Source organism: Bactrocera dorsalis, chromosome 3, assembly GCF_023373825.1.
Source record: "Bactrocera dorsalis isolate Fly_Bdor chromosome 3, ASM2337382v1, whole genome shotgun sequence".
NCBI lineage: Eukaryota > Metazoa > Arthropoda > Insecta > Diptera > Tephritidae > Bactrocera > Bactrocera dorsalis.
The window spans coordinates 67,944,973-67,963,792 of record NC_064305.1 but is presented as its reverse complement, the minus strand read 5'-3'; the positions used below and the strand labels follow the sequence as shown (position 1 = coordinate 67,963,792).

At 35.5% G+C, this 18,820-nt stretch overlaps 1 protein-coding gene across 7 annotated transcripts in view; it reads right to left on the bottom strand.

Annotated features, from left to right (window-relative positions):
* The window catches only part of LOC105228925 (dystroglycan 1), a 74,033-nt gene that overhangs the window by 10,744 nt on the left and 44,469 nt on the right, over positions 1-18,820 (bottom strand). For 3 of the 7 annotated variants that reach the window (XM_049453406.1, XM_049453407.1, XM_049453409.1), the window contains exons 3-8: positions 7,667-7,870; positions 7,408-7,533; positions 7,022-7,164; positions 6,815-6,937; positions 5,867-5,933; positions 4,080-5,153 (exon numbers count right to left, since the gene is read on the bottom strand). In XM_049453406.1, coding sequence (XP_049309363.1) covers positions 4,080-5,153; positions 5,867-5,933; positions 6,815-6,937; positions 7,022-7,164; positions 7,408-7,533; positions 7,667-7,870 — 1,737 coding nt within the window. The remainder of the gene's footprint in view (positions 1-4,079; positions 5,154-5,866; positions 5,934-6,814; positions 6,938-7,021; positions 7,165-7,407; positions 7,534-7,666; positions 7,871-18,820) is intronic. The other 4 variants (XM_049453408.1, XM_049453410.1, XM_049453411.1 and 1 more) reach the window with 2 other exon arrangements.

The following is an 18,820-nucleotide window of genomic DNA, read 5'->3' as shown; positions in this document are numbered from 1 at the left end:
CAGGTTGTACAATATTTACTTTCGTAGACACTGGAATTGGCTTCAAGTTCGCTAATATAAGTATTCAAAATTCAAAGCTAATCTAGACTTATAGTTTTCCGAAAAGTGATAAATTGTCAATGAAAACGATCGTGCATTTTACATCAAACGAAGCAATTCATTTAGAGTTGAAATTTATACAATGGGAAAGTACATATAACGGTACATTTATACAATGTGGAAGTATAGCCGTAATTTATAACAGAAACCTATTGCAGTTTACGAAATTCCTCTTCATTACCAACAAATTGAAAACAATAATTAAAAATAATAATTAATTAATTAAAAAATAATAAAAACTAGAAAAATAAAATATTGAAATTAATTAATTAAGAATTATAATATTATAAAAAAATAATTAACATTAATTTAAAAAAAATTAAATTGGTTAATTACAAAAATTAATAAAAACTAGTAAAATAAAATAATTAAATTATTTAATTAATAAAGAAATATAACAGAAAATTAAAAAAAAAATTAAATTATTAAAATTATTTGTTTAATTAATTAATTAAAATGCATAAGAAAACGAATTAAAATAAGCAAAATTAAAAACGAAAAATTTAAATAAAATAATAGAATATTATTTTAAAACAAGTAATTTTATAAAATAAAATTTGAAAAAAATTTGATTTTATTATTTAAAAAATATATTTGAAACAGAAGATCGTTGTTGTTATCGAGAAAACAGATCGCTTCATTACACACAAATTGAAAACAATAACAAAAAAAATTAATTAATTACAAAAGTTAATAAAAATTAAAAAAATAAAATGTTTAAATTAATTAATTAATAATTATAAAACCACAAAAAAAACAAAAAATAATTAATAATTTATATAGTATGTAAGAAGAAATTAAAATAAGCAATATTAAAATGATAAAAAATTATTTAAAAATATTAATTAAAAATGTTAATTAAAAAAAATTTAAATTTTAAAATTTTATTTTCATTATTTAAAAATTAATTAAATAAATAGTAAATAAGAAAATAAAAAAGTTAATGAATAACAAATAATATAATATTAAACAATTGTTATTACTTCAAACAAAAACTGAAAAATAAAATAAAAAATAAATAAAAAAATAGAAATTAGAGTGTTTTCAACTAAAAAAAAACAAAATTAAAAAAATAAATGAATAGAAAAAATTTAAATAAAAAAATAAATAATTAAAAAAAAACAACAATAAACAATTTAATTAATTACAAAAATTTATGAAAATTAAAAAAGGTTTAAATTAATTAATTAACAATTATAAAAAAACACAAAAATTAAGTTATTTTATAAAATAAAAATTAAATAAGCGAAAAATGGAAATTAAAATATTATTTATTTTTAATCTTTTTTTAATTAAAACTAAAAATAACAAAATTAAAAGAATAACTAAACAAGTAAGGAAGGGCTAAGTTCGGGGGTCACCGAACATTTTATACTCTTGCATGATAAAGTGATAATCGAGATTTCATTATCCGTCATTTACATATTTTTTTATTTTGCTGTAAAATTAATTAGAATTAAATTCTGAGAGATTTACCGATATTTTCGGTGAAAAATTAGGTTAAGTTAGGTTAGGCACTGAGTTCTTCGTGTTCGATATCAGGGACCTTGAAAAGTTATAGTCCGATCACGACAATTTTTCCACAAGGGATACCTCAGCTCAAATGCCGTATTTGTGTAAAATTTTATTCCGCTATCAACATTGGTTCCGAATGCATATGTATATTATACAGAGAAGGCATCAGATGGAATTCAAAATAGCGTTGTATTGGAAGAAAGCGTGGTTGTGAACCGATTTCACCCATATTCATGTCATCAGGATGTTAAGAAAATATTATATACCGAATTTCATTGAAATCGGTCGATTAGTTCCTGAGATTTGGTTTTTGGTTCATAAGTGGGCGACGCCACGCCCATTTTCAATTTTTAAAAAAAGCCTGGATGCAGCTTCCTTCTGCCATTTCTTCCGTGAAATTTAGTGTTTCTGACGTTTTTTGTTAGTCAGTTAACGCACTTTTAATGATTTTCAACATAACCTTTGTATGGGGGGTGGGCGTGGATTTTATCCGATTTCTTCCATTTTTGAACTGTATATGGAAATGCCTGAAGAAAACGACTCTATAGAGTTCGGTTGACATAGCTAGTAGTTTCCGAGATATGTATAAAAAACTTAGTAGGGGCGGGGCCACGCCCACTTTTCCAAAAAAAATACGTCCAAATATACCCCTCCCTAATGCGATCCTTTGTGCCAAATTTCACTTTAATATCTTTATTTATGGCTTAGTTATGACACTTTATAAGTTTTCGGTTTCCGCCATTTTGTGGGCGTGGCAGTGGGCCGATTTTGCCCATCTTCGAACTTAACCTTCTTATGGAGCCAAGAAATACGTGTACCAAGTTTCATCATGATATCTCAATTTTTACTCAAGTTACAGCTTGCACGGACGGACGGACGGACATCCGGATTTCAACTCTACTCGTCACCCTGATCACTTTGGTATATATAACCCTATATCTGACTCTTTTAGTTTTAGGACTTACAAACAACCGTTATGTGAACAAAACTATAATACTCTCCTTAGCAACTTTGTTGCGAGAGTATAAAAATAAATGACTAAAAAAAATTTTACTAAAGAGTCACTAGTTAAGTTTTCATTCATTCTGAAAAAAAAATATTATTATTATAAAAAACAATTGTTAAAAAGAATTTTAAAAGAATAAATAAATAGAAAAAACTCCGGCCAGGAGAATTGTCGCGAAAACTACATTCTCCAAATAGAAATAGTCGGTCGAGGAAACATTGCAAGAAAGGTTCGGAAACACGGCGTTTGGCGTATGTAGGTATACCAACGCAAGAGAAATGAACTAGAGGAACGAACAAAGGGTTCTTAGTGTTAAGGAACTATTCAAACTGGCCAAGATGACCGACGCAAAACACTACTAGAAGGAATATAATGATGTACTCAAAGTATAAAAGTTAAAATCGCAAAGCCAAGAAGGTAGCTAAGCATAGGGAATTATTATCCAATCACTCGTCTACCGCTAGGCTACTACGCAAAATAATGCGGAGACCGACTGAATGTAGTAAGAAATATGGAAAGTGAGTGAATGCCGTAAGAAATCACCGGTAGACCAGGGCAACACGCATTTTTCAGGGTATGCGAACGCACCTTAGGAGGTAGCGTACGGTAGTATGTATCTAACGAATTCATAATGAAGAACAAAATACTTTGGGCAATCAGAGGCTTTTCTTGAAATAAGAATTAAATAAAAAATAAAAGAGCTTAAAAAAAAAATTAAAAAAAAAGATTAAAAAAGAAAAAAAAACTAAAAAAACAAAATTAAAAAAGAAAAAAAAAATAAAATTAAATAAAAAAATAACAAGAAAAAGAAATAAAAATAGTTTCATGAAATAAAAAAAAAAAATTATAAATAACAATAAAAACAAATTAAATAAAAAATAAATGAAAATCAAGGATTTTAAAAATACTAATATTTCTTCAGTTTAAAATATATATTTATATGTTTTCTAGCATACTCGTATTTGTGCTCCGAGATGATATTTACTAATCAGCTGACTACTTGTCTAACATAATTTTGTGATACATTTATACCACAAGTACCATTTTCAACAAAAAAAGGGAATATACAAAAACATAACCTAAAAATGTTTGTATTCTATGCGACCGCAAGGAATCTATATCACAAGGATCACAATATGTATATATGTACATACACTTTAAGCTTTATTTAGCACTGACAAGCCTAGAGCATTTAGCATATATGTACTAAATATGTATATAGGTAAGTACTAAACGAGGTGAGTAACGAGCTTACATTACAACGGATAATAGTTAAAGCTTTATAGGAAATACATGACGTTCAGCTAATACTTTCATACTTTGATACTTTGCTTTACATACATGTACATTATGTATGTATTAACATAATTTAGAACGTTTAGCACAGAGTTTAGCAAACGGTTACGATAATCGTTGAGGTGCATAGAAGCCACAAGAGATTTGTTTGTTCAGTATTTACCTTAGTTAACAATGGTGTAGTGATGAATGATGGTTTTATTGTTGTTGTTGTTGTTGGAGAAGTTGTTGCAAATGAAGTTGTGATTGTTGACGAAATGAAAGTCGGCAACGTAGCCGATGCTAATACAGATGACGGCGTAGACGAAGATAAGGAGGGCATTGATGAGGAGTTAGGCAGAGAGGGGGACGAAACAGATGACGATAATGGTGGTGATGAGGAGGACGATGAGGATGATGATGATGATGATGAGGTCGTGACAGCATTGGCCAATAGATAGGGTGCTTGTGTTGTTGAAGCATTCATTGCTGGCGTGTGCAAAGCTGGTGGCAACAAAGAAGTCGTCTCCGACTTGGATAACTCAACGCCGCTTATGGCGGGTTCTAGTGTGTTAGCTACCGGCGTTATGGTACGCGCTTCTAACTCAACGGCGGCGGCTGTTGTATCGTATGAATTCAGCAACGAAGCTTCGGTTTGCGCGCGATCCAGCGAGCTGTGACTTAGCGCGGCGCTGGACTCAACAACCGGCACTGAGTCTAAGTCTGCGCCGGAAGCGTTGGACTCTGGCGCACCGAAATTGTCATGCGTTATTTCTGCGGTTGTTGTGCTTTGGCCACCCTTTACCGTTTGTTGACCAACGGCATTTGAGGTAAGCGCTTGATTTGGTTCATTTAAATTCACAGTCTTGTCGTAATCATTGTCAGCGCCGCCGCCGAGCTCACCACCATTGAGCTCCTCCAGTGCATTTGGCACATCCAATTCCTTGGCAATGTCGACGGCAACCGGTGCATCTTCGTCGTCTTCTTCGATAACCGGTATCTCTTTGAGGTTCTTCGTATTTTCAATAGTCTTCGTAATGACCGATTCCAGTTGGGAAACACTCTCAACAATCTCCTCATCGATATTCGGCTGTATATGTGACAGCAATATGTTCGGTTCGGACGATGGCTGGTTGGCGGCACTAGACGAGGAGGAGGCGGCGGCAACAGCGGCGAGTATGCCATCCTCGTTCGCGCCACTGGACGTCGGCGAAGAGGATGCCACTGACAATTCCAGCTTGTTATCCTCGATATTCGACTATGTACCGTTACGCGTGTGCAGGAAGACAACATTGTTCGTGGTCGTGGTTGTGGTGTTTGGATGTGTTGGATTGTGCGTAAATGTGTGTTTGTGCGTGCGTTTGTGATGATGTGAGTTTAATGAATGCATATATGTATTTATATATATTTATCATATGTATATATATATTTATAAAATATATATGTTTACGGTTAGTTAATATAAAATCAAACGTATTGTAATTGTCAGCATTAATTTTTTTTTTTTGTTTTTCAATTCATTTACGTTTCGAATCACAGAAAACGTTTAGAGGTTAGCACAGAAAAAGACAGAGAGCAGAAAAAAGAGACCAGGAAAAACATCATTAGATTAATAACAAATCCGTAACAAATGTGAAATGTATATATGTATTTATGTGTTTATGTCTCAATACTGTTTACCGGGTTTACATGTGTGTGAGTTATGTTTGTAAGTGTTTCTTTTTTCGGTTTAGCAAATTTTCATAAATCAACAAATGGATTATTAATTACAAAAGTGCATTATTTAAGTTTATGAGTGAAACCCTGAGCAATGACCAATAAATATGAGTGAGTAAGTACACCACTTCGCGTGAAACATTTCAATCGATATTTTCATTTTAATTTGTTTTATTTTCGTTATTTTCAAAATGCATATTGCAAAACCAACAAATAAAATTTGTGAAACGCTGCTAAACAACGCCTGACACTCACCTGTCCAACACCGTGGTGATGACGATGCGCATGTGTGGTGGTTACGGGCGGTTCGGTTATGTTTTCACTGAAAAAAAGTGAAATGTTGAAAAAATTATTTAGCTAAAAATAAAAATCACAAGCTAGAAAGGGCTAAGTTCGGATGCAACCGAACATTTTGTACTATTGGAACTTGCAGGAATCAAAGCGAGAGTACTACCTAAAGATGTAAAACGTCAATCAGGTATATAACTCATACGCTGACCTACAAACTCGGCATACGATTTGTTAGGGAAACGAAAATCATTATATGTAGTATACAGGGTTTGTCCTGAAAGTAATAGGACTGAGTCGATTTAAAAAAAATGATTGAACTTTCAAAATAGGTTCCTTCCGTCGAAGCAGCGCTGCCAGCGCGATTTCCAAGCATTGAAGGCGCTCCGGAAGGCATACTCCGCAATAGCCTTGAGAACCTAGCTGCATACAGCTCTCCTCTGTCGTCTCAAAATGCTTACCTTTCATTCGCCTTTTCAGCCAAGGAAAGAAAAAAATCCGGGGGCCACATCTGAGCTGTAAGGCGGCTGCGGAAGCATTGGAATGCCGGCCTTGATTAGGTAGTTGTTGGGACGTAGTTTGAGTCTCTTGAGTTCCTCCACGTAAAACTTGACGTTGACGGTTTGTTGAGGAGGAACAAATTCAAGGTGAACGATGTCTTTGATGTCAAAAAAGACAATGAACATCGTTTTTGGATTTTCTCATTCATCAGCGACCTCTTTCCGGCCCTTCCGGGCCTCCGAAGCCGGCAGTTTCACGAAGAATATCGGGTCTAAGTAATCGAACAATAATGAAAACGGTTAGTGAAAACGCGAAATATAATTTTCAATAAATAATAAATAGTTCCTATGAAACTGAGTGCCAGCAAATCTTCGAAGCATAGACAGATAGGTATTGATATTTAGTAGAAATTACTTTTTAATTGGGTTGGATACGTACACAACGTCCTCATCATCGTCATCGTACTCGTATTCATAGTCAGCATCATCGGCTTCATCAGCGCCGGAACCCTCAGCTTGGCGGCGATTACGTTGCGCTCTGCAGGATAACAAAAAGAAGATTTAAATTAATTTAAATATATATCATATATATATATATATATATACAATTATTAATAAATACCTCGCTTTGTAGAGCTTGCGCCAAATCACCCACCAGCCGAATTTTTCGCCCGTTATATTGTCAATACAACCGTCTTTCATCTGAGCACCTATTTGCTTCTTTATAGATTCACTCATTGTGAAGGATTTGGAACCGCAGCCGAGCTAGACGAGAAAAAAATTTATGGAAAAAAATTAATTTTATAAATTTTTCTTTTTCAAAAATAAAGAAATGCTAAAATTTTTGATGAAATAGAAAAAATAATTATAAATAAGCTATTAATAAATACTAATATATTTATGAGCCGGTATAAACATGCAGTGCGCATTAACTGCAATCAATTTCTCCACCGACTAGCATTCCCTACTCCCATTGCTGTGCATTTCTTAATTTATTTTGTTGCTTACCACAAAGCTAACTCGTCCCAGTGGGTGTTTATTGCTATTATGGCACTTGTTGTAACCTCTGCGTATTGCCTCCTTCTGCATTTCGCTGAGTTCACGTTTTGTGGCAGATTCCATAACGATGAATTCCTAAGTGGCAGAAAACGGTAAATCAGTCAACTGTTAATTTTACTTCGTTCTTTTTCGCTAAATTTTTATTTATTTCTGTTTTGTGCCTGCTTACGAACAGACTAATTTATGTTAGCATCGCATTTCTTATTACCTTCGGTATGGCGAAGAACTTGGATAGTTTGTCTAGAACTTTGTTCTTCCTATTTTCACTCAAATCCGTCCAATCGTGGCTTTTGAGCACTAAAGAGAGCACAATTTCGCTGTTTTCCGAGCGACAGCTCGACAGCTCCACCGAATATGGATCATGGCCGTAGTGGATGTGTGCTGGTTCGTCACGTGGTTCAAGTAAAGGAACCTGAAAAAGAAAGAAATAACAACATTACTAAATTAACTGGAAGGCGGAGCAAGAATTTTTGATTCTAGAATCTCTAGTACTTTAAAAAGATAAATTTTAAGAGATCCACGACTAGAAGCGATCCGGTTTTTCATACGTTCAAGGTGATCAACTCGACAGACTGATCGATCCTAGAATCTGCAGTACTTTAAAGAGATAATTTTAACGAGTCGGATTTCCATACGTTCAAAGCAATCAGCTTGACAGACTGAGCGATAAAAAACAAGTACTTTTTGGAAAACCTTTTTATTTGTCAACATATCTTGACGGAAATCAGAAGTCAGTCCATGACAAAACTGTTATTCGAACATATTGTTCAGATCGGACTACTAGAGTATATAATGGGTATTACAGCTTCGGTGCAATCGAATGTAACATTTTATCTTGTTTTGCTGCGCGTTTATAACAAAAGCATTGAATAGCTACGATGAAATAAAGGAAAGCTTTGTGCACAATTACTATTAGAATTTTACAGTTCTTTTCATTTATGACGTTCCGTGTTACAATAATATCTTTATCGTTTTTATGGTTTAATAAAGTTTTACTATCTGCTTGATTTCTTCACAGAAATTCCAACATATGAGGTGTGTACAAAAAGTATCGCGAATTTTGACTTTCCGCAGGCTGAGTGTATTCGATTATCGTATGTTTTGTTGCGTTATGTCGGTACTCTTATCCCTGACAAGGCAAGACTATACGGTATAAATCTGGGTCCACATGATATGATACACGGGAAGAGATATTGATAGTGAGGACACAGAATCTGTTGATAATCGGATGACTACTCTTCATTGACCTAATAACTGAACTCCATCTGATATCGCAAAGGACCAAAACTGATCTATGCGTGGCTCATTGGTCTACCAGATTAACTTAACCTATGCCAACAAGGTCGACAATTTTGTATGTATGGTATATTTTTGACAAATGTTTTGCTTGGATGCGCAAGTCTTCAAAAACAATAAAGTCGTCAAATTCCAAGATATCATTACAGTCCACCAAAGGCAGTGAATGGGATGATGAAGCATCAAGAACGTTGTCTTGAGAACACGAACTCAGTTTACTATGGGATCAATAATGTGTTTCTCGCGCTTCGCTCAACTTATAGGCAACATAATCGGCCTAATGAGCCTACTATTCACAACACCATCAACCATCTTGAGAGACAGCTTTCATTATTGGATAATTGTCAAGCACGCCGTAAAGAAATTGAGTATCTTTGTGATAAGACTAGAAAGGGTGGTCCACAGCGGAGTCGCAGATGGAAACAACTCAACAATTTTTTCCTGATTTAGGTCCCACATTTGGGAAGTCAAGACTTAAACACTTGGGAGCGCATACCTTCAGACATTCCACCGAGCTGGAGGGAATAGAAATTAAACGCCTTTGCAAATTTGTATTAGTTACTAAGCGTTTTGCTAATTTATATGGCCTCACAAAGGACTACATATAGTAGTCCACGTGCGATCTTTGATCAGCCATCTAACCTAACCTAACCTAACCCTACCGTTATGTTTCGAAAAAATAAACTGTATATCTTTTTTTAGGTTTTCAGATTTTTTTAAGGTAAAATGGAGATTAGGATTTAAAATAAACGAGAGCAAATCTTACAAAACCATAGAGAGTTTTAAGATTTGTGACCACAATTATAACCAAAATCGAACTTATATCGTGGGCCACAAAACCACTGTAGACCAGTGTTATTCAAACAAACCTCCTACGGATCTCAAAGTACAAGCCTATGATTCATAAGAGAGTGTCAAAGACAGAGAGGTGAATTATGTTGAATTTGGAGAAGGGTTAAATCCAATATGGAATTTTGCTAAATTTGGACAAGGGTTCAGTCGCATTGGCGTCAGCTTTAAGATAGAAATAAAAAGAACTGTCGCCTATTATGAACTCGAAGATATTTGCTTAGACAGTTTTAGGCTTTACGACGACAGTTTTTATATTTTTGTTAAAAATAATCACCGGAAATGCTAACATATGTAAGGGTGCCGAAAAAGGATGGAGACGTATGCTATACAATTTCCAATCATTTAAAGCTCATAAATTGTCCATATCAAAAAAATAGGAATATTCAAGGCTTAAAGCTGGACACTTCATTTAAAATTTAAGGGATTGGCGATTGTAAATTACAAATTTTAAAGCTTATAGCTTACATAATAAACCTAAGTAAATACTATTATATAATATTTCTATAAAGACTGTCTTGCCAAAAACGGTCACATGCTATTATCACCATTTCGTCGAAAGTAATTAAGACAAAAAAAGACTTCAATACTAATAAATCGCCAAATATTTGCTTGTATTTATATATACATATATATAATAAAGCATTGAAGTGCTAAAAGCGTCCATATGCAAATTAATATGTATGTTAATGAGCTCATAATTCGCCAAACGCCGGCGATTGAGCGCACAAAGTGCCGTCATCCATCGGCAAATAATGAAAGTAAACACTTCTTTGATTGCCCCCGCATGGATGAATGGAAGAATGAATAGAAGACTGGGTACTCGATATGTAGAATGGCGAAAAGAACGCAGATTTCTGTATGAACATGTGTGTGTGTGTGTGTGCAGCAATAGCAAAAGCAAGTCACGTCCATTGAGCTAGCAGTCAAGGAACTCATAAGCCATGCGCTGGATTAAGGAGCGAGCGGGCGGTGCGCGTATTAAGAGTGTTGTTATGTGACAACACCGGAAACCGGTATGGACCGAAGACTGCAAAATCTCCAAATAGTGAATCACTATGTTTGGTTTTGAGTGAAATAAAGTCAAAGCCATGGATTTTGTTTCATTTCTTTAGCGCTGAGTCAGTTATGTAGAAACGCCGCTGTGGCTTGTCTTACGGATGCATGTCGTTCTTCTTTGGATTATGGCTTGTCAAGAGTGTTGAATCAGCGCTGTGTGCGGTTGCAGTCAAGATCAGGTGTCGGCAGCAGCACAAGAGGGTGCTCATGGCGGTATGTAAACTATGTACTTAGATATGTATATACATACATATGTCAGAAGATATACTCTATGTATGGAAGTACTATATGTATGTATGTGTATATGTGTCCATGCAGCAAATGTCAGGTAAACGCTCTTCAAATATTACAGCTGTTTACAAACTGTATAGCACACACACACACATAACATAGAAGAAGTTGACCTTTACCTTTTCAAGCCAACCGGATGGCCATCCGCAGCAAAGATAAACAAAGCGATTACAAACTGCTGAGTTTTTTTTTTTTTTTGGGTGTACACCTGTCAGTGTTTGTTTATATAGAGCAATGGAAAAAATTATAGAAGTAAATTAATAACATTAAAAAGCAGCAAACACTTCTAGGGTGACTATATTACCAGCGACTAAATCTACACAAGTTATATATTTGGTGTAAGTTTTTTTAGAATTTTTTTCGGATATTATATCGTTGCTTTGGGTAATAAGTTAGTTATGCCAAATTTTTAGCTAAAATAGCGTAAAAAAATAATTCCATACCAGTACTTGATTTCGATTGCTCAGTTTGTAAGGCAGCTATATGCTATAGTGGTTCAATCTACAAAATTTCTTCGGATATCAAAATATTGCCTTATATAATACTCCATGTCAAAATTTCGTGGAGATATTCCGTCAACTAAAACAGTTTTCCTTACAAGGACTTCATTCTGATTACTCCGTTTATATGGCAGCTATATGCTATGGAATTTCCATATCGACTTTCTCGTCAAATAAAAATGAGAGGAGTTTTCAATTGGTATTGATTGTAAAACCAAAGTTAGTTGAATTTCACTAAATTATAAATGGGATACTTCAGTTGGTGTTCCACGAAATTTACGAACTTCAAATTGGAATATAGAATTCAAAAGCTGATACGGTAAATTTCTTCATGAAAAACGATCCAATAACGAGTCAAAATTATTAAAATTTACTACCGAAATTCGGAAGCAGTGGCCTCAAGTTTAAGAGCGCTATATTCAATTTGTGGTCGTCCTAATCGTCCTGTCAGATCAACAATCAAACGTCTAGTGGAAGAAGTTTAATCCACAGGCATATTACAAAATGTGCCCGTGCCAGCGAGTCAAAGAAGTGCCCGTAGTGTCGAGAACCAAATCAGTCTCTTACACATCGTTCTCAAAAGCCGCTTGACCTCGAGAACCGTCGTAATGTTCCTGAATTTTTGCTGAGCAACTAATTGAAAATTATACGGATTTGGATCGAAAAATCATCTTCAGCGACGAGGTTCATTTTTGGCCGAAAGGCTTCGTCAATAAGCAAAATATGCGATATTTGTCCATGACACTCCATGAGTCACCATTGCATGCCGAAAAAATTACGGTTTGGTGCAGTTTATGGGCCGCTGGCGTCATTGGGCCGTACTTGTTCCGTGATGATCAAGATCGGCACATTATTGTGAATGTGAATCGCTACCGATCCGAGTATTTTTGGCCCGAATTGGATGATATGTGATTCCAACAGGGCGGCGTCACAATCGATTTATTGAAAACAAAGTTTAGAGAACATAGTGAGCACATCTCACCGATTCATCCAACACTTCATGAAGACAAAAGAGTATGAGTCCACTGGACGTTGTGTAACGAACAAAAACCAAATTGATTGAATATTAGATATTCCAAAGTACGCACAGCTCGGGCTCATTGACTGGTATCCAGCAAATTTTTCTAGTTCTCAGAACTGAAGAGATTACCAGATGAAAATAAATTTAGCGACAGTTGAGAAGTACTCACCGATACTCGAGATGATCTCCACATGAAGGCTGTACCCGGCCAACGGGTATAAAAGTATATTTCTTACAGATGAAGAAATGTTAACTGTTGAGGAATATTTTAATGGGAAAAAACGAAAAAATCTACGCAAAAACTTCCGAAGACCCAAAAACAATAATGTGGTCACTATTCAGCGGCTGGAATGGTTTGAGGGGAGCTTCCAGAAAAGGCATTACACCTCTTCACTTCTGTTAAAAAGAGGTTAAAACTATGATTTAGAAGGCGGGTTAAAGCTCCTAAACTCTTTTTGTTGGAAAGCATTGGATCTTCCAGCTAGAATCTTCTTTAGCGCACAAGGCAAAAACCACTCGGTATTGGCTAAAAAGCAATATTCCTGGTTTCATGGCTGCAGCTGATTGACCGTCTGGAAGTACAGATTTAGATCCATTGTACCACAGTTTGTGGACAGAGTTAACGGACTGCCAAATACACCACAGAAATTTTGAGTTTCAAAAAATCGTTGATTCGAACAGCGCCGTCGATGCTAAAAGAAACTGAGCTGAAACTGCTATGGATCAAGGACCGTGTCGTTTAAGGGCGTTGCTTGTATTAAAGCAAAAGGTGAGCATTTCGCATCAAATTTGGTATACCGCACACTTAATATAATTATTATTAAATAAAATAAACTTTAATAAAAAATGTGTTATAGTTTCATTTTTATAACGGCCTGAACTAGCAACAGAACTTATGGCAGGTCCAAGTATATTCAGCGAATGGCAAAAAATCAATTGAATTTATTAATTAATATGGCAATAAAGATAAAAAGTGATTTCTAAATAACAAACTGAAAGAGAACACGCTGGACGCGGCGTACATTGAACTGGATGTGGACATATAGATCATATATAAATAAATACATATCATATACATGTACATAAGTATGTATATAAGTATAAATGAATGATTATTCGCTTTGGCATTTGCTTATATAACGAACATATGTATCGCATTCATGGCAGAACATATTGAATTACTCGGCCAGAAGCCGAACAAGAAGCAGAAGAACGTACAAAAAATAGAAAAAGAACAAGGTGCGCTACGATAAAAGAACAAAGAATGTCTCACATTTGGAGGGAAAGAAGCTTTCACAATTAACAGAACCATGTGATGCTACTTTTGTTTTAGTTTCTCTTGTGTGTTCTCGGCAAATTCTCGGCCACCATATTTGATTATGTTGCAATGCACACACACACACACGGATACACACACTCATATGTATAGGTATACAGACACAAACACAGCGCTGAATCAGAACATAAACAAAACTCGAGCAGTGCAAATATGTAAACATTGAAATGTTTCCCCATCCTCGCAGCGCATAGTTCGCTTCTTGACTCCATTTGCCTCGGCCACGAACACACGTGTGTATGCAAGAGTATACATACATACATATACCAGTGACTGTAGGGTCATTAGACCGCGCATTCAAAACTGCGTGAGGAAATTTTGCTTGAAATTAAGAAATAATGTTTTATATCTGATTGTTTGAAAATGGAAAAAAAGATAAGTGGGGTTATTGTATTATGGGCTAATGCTCTCTGAGCGCAATATGAGAGCGGATGTTACTGCATACACGCAAAAAGAAAGAAAGTTTTATATTTGAATTTTGGAACAATTGTGTCGGTCGAGCCCAAATTGAAGAGGGCAGGCTTCGAGGCTACTTTCTAAAAATTTGAATTACGGAAAATGTATGAATCTAAAAGTGATTTCTGTGTAAAAATTACGTCACCAGTACAGAAAAGAATACTGTAAAAATTCAAATTCAACAGAAACGAGGGAGAGAAAGAGAGAAAGCAAGAAAGTAATAGAACCGGTATTACTAAGCCCACAGTAACGATAGAAAAGTCATCGAGTGACGACTGCGAACAAATTTTAAACATATAGAAAACTTGGTTTTGTAAGAAAAAATTTGTCCTTAAAACATATTTTCAGAAATGAAAATAATTTTAGATTCAGTCTCAGAGAGAGAACGAGAGAGAGAGAAACAAAGCACAGTTTAGTGTGTAGTAAACTGTTTCCGAAAAGCTGAAATATCCTTAATATAATATTTAAGAGAAAACAGGAAAGGAAAGGAATCATTATAACTAAGTAGACAGAATGGAAAAGCCTCCAAGTCACGACTGCAAATGTAAACGTATAGAACACTTGGTCTTCTAGAAGAGATTTACCCACGTATTTTCAGAAAAGAAAAAAATTCAAATATAAGTCTCAGAGTGAGAAAAAGATAAAGAAAGGGAGAGAAAGGGAGAAAAAAATAGAGAAAGAGAGAGAGTGAGGAAGAAAGAGAAAGAGAGAAACAAAACATGGCTTAATGTGTATTAAACTGTTCCCGGGAAGCTCAAATAGGCTTTTTAGAATATCTTACTCGTAAGGCATTCAATATAACAAGTCCACGGTATCGATGGAGGGATTCTTTGAAGAATTAAAAACATATACAAAACTTGGTTAAAAAATAAAAACAAATTCTAATGGAAAACACGGAAGGAGAAGGAGATAGACCGAGGAGAGAGATGGAGGAATAAAGGGGAGAGAGAGAGAGAGAGTCTTCAAAAACTACAGACAACATGGTTTTCACACGAACATGTCAACATAAAAACGTTATTTCGAACTAAAAAAAAATAAGAATTCCAAATAGAGAAAGGAGAGTCTTCAAAAATTAAAGACAACAAAAATTCCTAATAGAAAGAGCGAGAAACGAAGGGAGTCTTAAAAACTTCAAAGTGTGATAAAAAAAATTTCATCCTCATAAAGCATTGCGTGTTTGACGAACTCAAGTTTATCGACTAAAACTGTTCTAGTGGTACTTCTCACACTTATAACATGAAATTTATTTGGAGAACTCGTCAACCCGTAACAATTTTCAAACGAAACTGTTCAACATAGCATACAATAAACATATAATTCAAATTGTTATCTCTATAACTTATGCGCGTTGTACGCAATATGAAGAAAACATAACGTCAGGCATAAGTTATTTGACGAAGCTTGGTGACAAATCAGATGTTGAATCATTACGGAATAACCAAAAACAAAAACGAGCTTCAAGTCGCAAATTAAAATTCCGTACACAAATTTCGAGAATTTCTAAAAAATTTTGATTAGAAAGAGGTTGTTGTACTAAATACCGTATTTAAGAGACTACTCTTTATGATTGCTTATAATTCATAAAATACAAAGCACCAAGTAACGGTAGTATTTTTACGAACCTTAAAAGGCATGTCAGGGTTACGCTAAAAGGCTCAAAGAATAAAATTTTCAGGGATCGAATTCGCCAAGTTATATTATGAAAGGCATAAAATATGTATACCATATACTCTGAAAAATATTTAACTTTAAACTTAAAATTAACTCGAAGATAGCTACATTTAAGATTTTTCTGACCTTTCTTTCACATCTCAAACTATTTTCTGTTTCTCTTCGGTAATCTAGATCAAACCACCAAGTCGGTTTTCAGCATAGAAGGCATTTCTCTTCCTGCCAGTATTCTTGCTTTATATGGAATTATATGAACTATTTTAAGAATAGTAATATATTTAGTACATACATTAAATACCCTTGGAAAAAGGGATCGACACGTCCACCTCTTCGAGGGTTTCAAAGTTGCTTTTGACAGCACGAAAAGGAGCTGCTTTATGATGATATGTCTGAATTCGGTATCCCCGGTAATACGGCTGTGTAAACTGACGTTGACCCATATCAAAAGCAGAAAGACCTCTCCAAGCCAAGGCGACTGAGGTGTTGATATTGATATCACCACTGGCTTTAACATTCGCGCCGTTAGTTCTGCTTTCTCCAGATTGGATAAGTAAGCGAAACAAATGGGTCTGGTAGTGAACGATGGCTAAACGAAATATCTCCTGTTATCAAACAAACAGTCATCGCACTCGCGACTTGGCTCTCATGTCACTGTTGACAGTCATAACTTCGAAGTCGTAGATAATTTCGTCTATCTTGGAACCAGTATTAACACGTTCCGTCTCGAAATCCAACGCAGTAACACCTGTTGGTTTCACTCTTACCAACAAATGCTACCATGGACTGAGCAATTGAAAAGTAAAGTCCTTTCTCGACGAACAAAGACCAAACTCTAAAACCCCCTTATCCTTCCAGTCCGGCTATAAAGTGCAGAGAATGGACAATGACAATATCTGATGAGTCGACGTTACGAGTTTTCGTCAGAAAGGTTCTGCGGGAGGTTTATGGTCTTTGCAGATTGGCAACAGATAATACTGCTGTCGCTGGAACGACGAGCTGTACGAGATATGCGAAGAGATTGACATACATATATCAATGAATATTTTAATTCGAGCGGCTACCCTGCTAAGTTATGTCGTCCGGATGGACGAAAAAACTCCAGCTGTGAAAGTATTCGAGGCAGTACCCGCCAGGGGAAGCACAGGAAGAATAAGACCTCTTACTCCTTTGGAAAGACAAGGTGGAGAAGGATCTGACTCCACTTGGAATCTCCAAGCGTTACAAGATGAAGATTGTTGCCACATACAAGAAAAACTCGCAGGATTTTGGGAGTAACTCAGCAACCATTTAAAAAGGTTTAAAAATAGCTGATTTTATTCAGAAGTAAGGAAATCGCTAGGTAAAGGTGTCGCATCGAACTGTAAGGTACAGGTAATGGAAAGTGAATACAATCAAACCTAGCCAATGCCGCTAAGCTGAGGCTCCGTATTTGGTAGGATCAGAAAGGCATGTTGTATTACCAGCTTCTAAAACTGGGTGAAATCATTAATGGGGAAAGCTACAGACAACATCTCAACAAATTGAAGCGCAGGATTGCCGAAAAATGTCCAGAATTCGCGACTAGACACGAAGCTATAATTTTCATCAAGGCAACGCTCGACCTCATGTTGCAAGTTCAGTGATAAAATATTTGGATAACAGCGACTACGAAGTTTTACGTCACCCTCTTTATAGGTCAGGCCTTGCCTCCACCGACTGCCATTTGTTTCAATCGCTGCAAACCGCCCCCAGTGTTCATATCAGAACAGGCTAAATTGGTTTGACTCATGTTTGGTCAAAGAGCCGGCACACTGCTTTTGGAATGGAATCCAGAAACTTTCAGAGAGATAGGAAAAGGTTATAATTTCAGATGGGCAATACTTTGATTAATAGTATTGTACATGTTCATCTTAAATAAACCTTAAAATTTTGAAAATAAAGCGAATATAATCGAAGGCAAGCAACAACTCAGCGATCGCTTTGAAAGCGTTCAGACCACGACAGCATAGATTTAGCCGCTATATTTGGTCCTTTAATGTTTGTGCGAACAACAATGGTAATAACAGCAACAAATTTTCTAACAACAACAACAATGATATCTACCCGCGTATTTACTTCTCTTTTCTTTGACTGAACACTTTGAAGTGTACGCCCTGGGCCTACAAGTGCACGATAGCCAAGCCATTTCAACAAGATCACACATAAGTACGAAGATAGATATGCTTGTACGCTAAGGTGTGTGTGTGCATTATGGTGTCATGATTAATGGAACAACATCTGCCTCAGCACTTTTCTACGAATCGCAAACGCATTCACACAGTTTACCACTGCTCTTTTTGTTTTTTTTGTATATAATTTTACCTGTCGGCGGTAAAAGTACACAGCGAAAAATTTTTGGTATAAAAACAAAAGCAAAAAAGAGATAATATACTTATTTATAGAACAGCAAGCATTTGTCCATTTTAAGACCTTCCAGGTGCGCATTGAACAAGTTATGGCAATAGCCCACAGCGGGCTAGTTACTTAAGCACCCCAAAACGAGTAGTCTAAATCTAGACCAAACTCTCCTAGATCTAATATTAACAACAGACGCACACACAACATACATATGACCACACATGCGTCACAAGAAACTAAAAAATCATGATAAAAGCCACGGAAGACCTGATAAGATTACACGTAATAGAGACGATAAGCATTGGAGGAGGTCAAAAAGTAGGCACACACAAAAATCTAAATGGTTGCGCTGTGATTTAATGAAAATAAAAAAATTACTGAAATAAAAAATTAATTATCAGAAAGAACAAAGTGGTCTTCCAGGTAGGCTTTAGGGCACAAGGAGTTCCTGCACGCAGAAACGACGTGTATGTGTGATATATGTACATATGTATGTACATATATGTT